At 37.0% G+C, this 6,634-nt stretch overlaps 1 protein-coding gene across 1 annotated transcript; it reads left to right on the top strand.

Annotated features, from left to right (window-relative positions):
- The first annotated feature begins 1,439 nt into the window (after positions 1-1,439).
- On the top strand, positions 1,440-5,933 carry LOC122015123 (putative disease resistance protein RGA3). Its single transcript, XM_042571824.1, has 4 exons — positions 1,440-4,927; positions 5,016-5,277; positions 5,364-5,559; positions 5,656-5,933. Exon 1 carries the CDS (start codon positions 1,491-1,493, stop codon positions 4,920-4,922), a length of 3,432 nt encoding a protein of 1,143 aa, XP_042427758.1. The 5' UTR covers positions 1,440-1,490; the 3' UTR covers positions 4,923-4,927; positions 5,016-5,277; positions 5,364-5,559; positions 5,656-5,933.
- The last annotated feature ends 701 nt before the right edge of the window (positions 5,934-6,634 follow it).

The raw sequence follows: 6,634 nt of genomic DNA, 5'->3' as shown, positions 1-6,634 counted from the left end.
ATTTAACTAAAAAATAACATGACAAAATATATCAGGTACATACCATGCCACTCCTCTCCATGATCCTGCCTAATTAAATTTAAAACTACTAATAATATTGAACTAGTTTTAAAATTCTCAAGATATTTCATAATTTTTTATGATAAAAATAAATTTTTTGGAAGTCAATATAAGAAATTTTAAATTATTAATAATTGACAGGTAATCAAAGATTTTTAAAAGGGATTGCAATCAATTGGTTGATGAAAACAAATATAATAAGCATATAAAAATGAATTAATTAAGTGGTTTATTGACTGTTAGGGACTGGCTATGCGACTTATAATCTCCTCCCCTCGATTGATTCATACGAATACTTTTATAAATTAATTAACGTGATGGCAACAAATAATAAAACTTGATAATTAAATAAAATATAATTTCAATATAAATGAAATTTATTTCTAATAAATATAAACTATTTCGTTGGATTAACCGTTGTACTAGAATAAAGTGATTTATATATTTATATTTTATCATGGTGCATTTTAAGCTTAGCCACCCATGCATTTAATAATGCAATATTTAAATGATGATAATTCTTGTTGGCCAGAATCTGGCCAGCTAGAATTTTTTATTCTCCAATTAAAATGCATGCATGTATATGCATGTAATTAATGTACACAGATGATATTACTAAAATACCCATGTGTACACTTGCATGTATTGATTCTAGCTGACCAGATTCTGGTCATTTAGCATTACCCTAAATTTATATAGCGAAATTATTGTACCCAGCGGCCAGTACTACCCCCAACTACCAATGCTGTCATATTGGTGCCCCATGCTAGAGGGCGTCTCTCCCAAACATCATTTAATTTCTAACTTATGATGTATTTTAGGGCATTTCTTCTCGTGGATCCACGATAAACTGAAAATAGGCTGATGCTATATATATTACTGTCATATTCGGCCGATCTACATGTGCCACCGACACTTCAACCTAATGAATTTATTATTATTATTAATAATAAGAATAAGAAAATTTAAAAATTTCTAATATCAAAATACTCTTAAGATATTTTAATGTCAAGTAGAGATATTTTAAAAATATTTGAATAATTACGCTCATCGTTATTATTTTTAATATCACGGCCACGTGATTCGGGCAGGAGAGAACATGCTAGAGTAAGACAAACTGTTTACATTAATTGAAGGGCGTACAGATGGATGATAATTAAAGTCAATTCTTCCATTGGCGATGCTTATCCGAATTCACAAGATTTTGTTATATAGTTTGTTTTATAGCTATTAAAATAATAGATAAAAGAAACTAATACTAAATAAAATGGAAATAATTAATATTTACCGCATTGACTACTTTATTATTAGAATAAATATTTTTTTGAATGTAATTATTGGAATACTTTGGAGCCTATATATTCTCAAGAAGGCAGCAGTCTTCTCCATCTGAAAAGCCAATAAATCCACAACTCAGATCTTACCTCGAAATGGCGATGGTCTTAGATTTTTTTGTCTCAAAATTTATCAAAGACACATCAGACATGGTGGAGAAGGAAATCTTTAAGATGCTCGGAGTGGACAAGGAGATCAAAACCCTCCAAGTTAAGTTGGGAACAATCAATGGTTATCTTCAACAGGCAGAACGTAAGAGACATGGAAATGATGAAATTGATATATGGGTGAGGAAGTTGAAAGATATCATGTACGATGCTGATGATGTTATTGATCTTTGTATGATCGAAGGGGGGAAGTTATTGATGGCTCATGCCTCATCAAGTTCATCGACTGTAAGCATCCCTTTCAGCTATCTCTTTTCATGCTTTAAGTGTCTCAAGTATCGTCATGATATTGCCAACCAGATTATATCTTTGAATAGTCGGTTAGAAGGTCTAAAAAATGATGCTGTTATCAAAAATAACTTAGATCAAGCAATGAAAGAACCCATCGAAAATGCTAATAAAGTAGTATTTGGACGTGAAACATCCCACCTACAAGTAGAAGGAGATATTATTGGGACGCAAATTGAAAATGCTACTGAGAAGCTAATTAGTTTGATACTCGAGAATAATCCAAAGAAAACTCGTGTGTTTGGAGTTGTGGGGACTGGGGGAATTGGAAAGAGCACTTTAGCAAGTAAAATATTTGAGGATGAGAGGATCAAAGAGAATTTTTCAAACAGAAAATGGTTGTATGTTTCTAAGAACTACATTGAAACTGATTTATTAAAGAAGTTGATTAGATTTGAGGAAGGAAGTGAAACCAAAGGGGAAAATTTTGAGGGAAAAAGTAAAGCAGATTTGGAGAACAAACTTGTGTCTGTTCTGACAAGAAACACTTTCATTGTGTTAGATGATGTCTGGAATTCAACTGTGTGGATAGATTTGTTGAGGAAACCTATAGTTAAAAGTGCAAGTACTTGTACGATCTTAGTTACGTCTAGAAAGGAAAAGGTTGTAATGCAAATGAAACCAGCATATATTCACTCAGTTGAAAAAATGAATGAAGAAAGTGGTTGGAATTTGCTTAAACATTTGGTGTTTGAAGGTGGAGAGGAAGAAGATGAGATTTCAAGTTTGGAAGAAATAGGGATTAAACTGGTTAAGAAATGTGATGGATTGCCTCTTGCAATTAAAGCTATTGGAGGGGTTCTATACCAGCAAAATAAAGCAAAATGGGAGGAGGTTCTTGAAAGCGATGCATGGAAGATGGACCAGATTGAAGAAGAACTAAGACCTTTATACTTGAGCTACGAAGATTTACCATCTACATTAAAACAATGTTTCCTCTATTGTTCTTTGTACCCTCAAAAAAATATGTATTATAAGGAGGTTGTTCAGTTTTGGGTAGCCGAAGGTCTTATTGTTGATGATCAAGATAAGTCCAGGAAAGATCTTCCAACCGGAAAACAAAAAACGCTGGAAGATTTAGGAGAGGAGATTTATAGAGAGCTAATTTTGAGGAATCTCTTGGAAGCTGATGCAATTGTAGATGTATCCAAAAATTACTTCTCTATGCACGATCACTTTCGGTCTCTCGGTGCACATTTGATGAGCGAGGAAGGGATTCTATATCGACATGGTAGGGAATTCAAAACAGATGAAAACATTAAGATTCGCCGGTTGTCAATCTCAAATATGGCGCCGAAGCTAGTGTTACCTTCTCAAATTCTAAACCAAGCTTGTCTGAGGACTCTAATCCTTATGGAGTCTCCTAAAACCAAGGCGATTGAAGATAGTGTACTGCAATCATTACCTTGCTTGCGAGTTTTGGATCTCACTAGCACATCCATTGAAAAAATTCCAGACTGCATTGGGGATTTGTTACATTTAAGATATTTAGATCTTGATGGGACAAATATTCGAGAGATTCCAACAACTATTGGGAATCTTGTATACCTTCAGAATCTGAATATCTCAGAGTGTCAATACTTGGAAAGGCTTCCCAAGTCCATCACTATGTTGCATAATCTAAGATGTCTTGACATGAGAGATAGTCCACTGCTGACTTACGTGCCCAAGGGAATCGGGAAGCTGGAAAATTTCTATAATCTTCAGGGATTTCTGGTGGGGCAGAATGACTCAACCTCTGATGAAGGTTGTGACTTGGAAGAGCTGAAAAATCTCTCCAAGTTGAGAGACATAAGCATTTACAGGCTTGAGAGGGCAGAAAGAGGAGCCTCTGCACTTGCAGACAAACCTTTCCTTAAGCAGCTAACGCTTGGATGGATGCAGCCGGATGAGGATGATGCAGATGAGGAGGAAGAATCAGAAGGTGCTAATGAAGTAGGCTCCGACGAAGAGGCAGATAATGACGGCAATGATGATAAAGATGCAGGCAATGAGAAGGGGGATGACAATGATGATGGCTCAAAACAAGAAAATGAAAATGAGGAGGCAGAAGAAGCAGGCAACGAAACAGAAGACGAAACTGAGGAGGACGAGGCGGAGGAAGACAAAAAAGGATGGAGCGAGAAGCAAATTAGAAAAGCCGAGAGGATATGCAATGAAATGTCTCAGCCTTCATCAAACATAGAAGACCTTTTCTTCTATGAGTATCCCGGACGACAGCTCCCGAGCTGGATGATATCCTCTTCCCTGGCTGAATCTTTTCCAAACTTGGCATATTTGAAGCTCCTTGGTTTGCCATGTTGCACAGAGCTCCCTCCCTTTGGCACACTGCCCCAGCTGAAGTACCTCAGTATTGAACGGGCAAGCGCAATAACCACCATCGGTTCTCGATTCCTCGGATCAAGAAGCTCTGCCTTTCCCAAACTCGAAGTGCTCCAATTCGACGACATGCCTAAATGGGAGGAATGGACGTTCGATGGAGTAGAGGAGTTAACTGGTCATGGAACACCACTTGCAGTGAAGTTGTTTCCAAGTCTCAGGGATTGTGTCATCTTCGACTGTCCAAAGCTGAGAGCTCTTCCTGCAGGTCTCTACCGCGCCACCAACTTCAACGAATTGTGCCTGCGCCAAACGTATGTGCTAGGAGAAATAATCAATCTCCCTATGGCGTACAAGCTCGAGGTGACAAATGGCAGTGGATTGAAGAAGATATCCAACATCTCATCAGTAAGATATCTTGAGGTTGATAATTGTCCCAACTTGGAGTGCGTGGAAAATCTTACCAAGCTGCAGCATTTAGTGTTGATATGTTCAGAGGAAACTGAACAGCTCCCGCAGTGGTTATCGGGTCTGATCGAGCAGCATAACAACACATCTAGCACTCACAGGAGTTTCAGAAAATTCGAGATGCAATGCAGCCTGCAACTACTGCAGACCTGTCTTGAGGGCAATGAGAATTGGGACATCATCAAGCAAATTCCTAATGTCAAAGTCAAAACACCTTCTGGAAAAGCGTATATACGCTATACCAAGGATCCCTACATGTATGATCCACACGTTCCTGCTAATTGAGAAAGGTGATTCTTCTATATTCCAAGCCGGTCACTTTTCCTCCTTTCCATATAACCTCGAGTTTTGCCAATGCCCCTCTGCTTGTTTTTGCAGGTTTGTATCAGTAAAAGTATCAGTTAGTATTTGCTTTAATTGTATTGGTGAATAAAGCTATGCAGCGCAAGATTGTGATTTCTACGGTGCTGTTTGCATTTGCTTTCTTCGGGGGTGCAAGATTGTTTGTTTAGAATAACTTCAGTTGCTCAAGGGAAATATTTGGCGTGGCCATATAATTTATATATTGTTTGAAGTACTTTTTGCGAAGTCCCTTAGTCTAGTCTCCTCCTCCTCCTCCTCCTCGTCAGTCAGCTTATTAGTAAGTTTTTGTATAACTGAAGCAATTCATCTCACCTATGTAAGTCGCTTTGTTCCTGCAATGACCATCTTCTTTTCTTCTTTCAGGTTCATATCATTTGAAGCCTTCAAGTGTGTTTGTGTTTTCCATGTTGGTAAATAAAAGCTATTTGATGCAAGATGTGATGATTTCTACCAATAAAATTTGCATTCTTGAATTTGATTTACTGTTGGTGTGTTGGGCGAAACCATTGTCTTTCTACACATTGTTGGCAAAACCATTATGTCTTTCTACAAGTTGAAGGTGATTCTTCCTATCTAAGTTACTTGCCTCTCATACTAAACATATATAGCTTTGTCACTTCTTGCACTAATTGTTTAATTGTTCTTTCTTTTGCAGGTTTATATCTTGAAAATTCACAATGTGGGAGAGAAGTGATGATTTTAATCAAACAATTTGTATTTTAATTTAATCTTTTCCGTACCTTGAGTTTGTCTCTACCAACAAGGGCGATTCATCAACTTGTGTAATCGTTTAGTTCTTGGATTGCTCTTTTATTTTTAGAATCATATGATATTGTTAGCTTGTGTTTTCTTTATCAGTAATAAGCCTGTTCAGCTGAGGATGTGATGATTGTGATTTATATCACAGTTTGTATTTTTTTTTTCCCTTTCAAAGTGAGAGGAGATCTCTTGGTCCACAAAAAATGGATTAGGGATGGTCCATTCCTAATTAGGGTCAGATTGTAATTGCGATCTAATTACAATGGGTTACAATTCCTTCATGGGTTCACCGTCTCTATCATATTATAGTTTAGGTCGAAATGGACGGCCGGAGGCCACTGAAAGTAAGTAAATGTCTCAGTTGCCGGGGACTGAGCGGGACAGGCCTCCGGGGTGAACCCATGAAGGGGCTAGATCATTGCCTTGAAATCTGGATATTTACGCAAAGAATTTTAATAAAAATTTTCATTTGCCAGAGATCCTTCAGGTAAATCCAAGAACAAAGAAACATCCTGCATCCATTAGATAACTGGAAGAATCTGCCTTCCGTGTTCTTTATCAAAATTCAATCCATTAGCACATCAGACTTTATCACGAAAAAAAACACAAGAGATTCCGATTTACACTAAGATCGTTCAAGAAGTCATCAGAATGCTCCATTTCCTCTAGAGAGCAGCATAAGAACTTGGCAACAAAGTAAAATGGCTGCGGGAGATAAAATATATTAAATGCATCAAATATCGCCACAGAATTACCAATTCATTTTAAAGCTATGATTTTAAACGAAACACTGAACCAGGTTCCATCATGAAACGTTCAAATCACCTTTGCAAGAAACAGTTCGTGTTGTAATTAATTAATTCAAATATATATTT

This window comes from Zingiber officinale, chromosome 8B, assembly GCF_018446385.1.
Source record: "Zingiber officinale cultivar Zhangliang chromosome 8B, Zo_v1.1, whole genome shotgun sequence".
Taxonomy (NCBI): Eukaryota; Viridiplantae; Streptophyta; class Magnoliopsida; order Zingiberales; family Zingiberaceae; genus Zingiber; species Zingiber officinale.
The sequence above is the reverse complement of the archived record's forward strand: the minus strand, read 5'-3'. Positions and strand labels throughout refer to the sequence as shown.

What these genes read in the sequence shown, in the direction of transcription:
- LOC122015123 (XM_042571824.1), top strand. Translation starts at nt 1,491, where the DNA reads ATGGCGATGGTCTTAGATTTTTTTGTCTCAAAATTTATCAAAGACACA.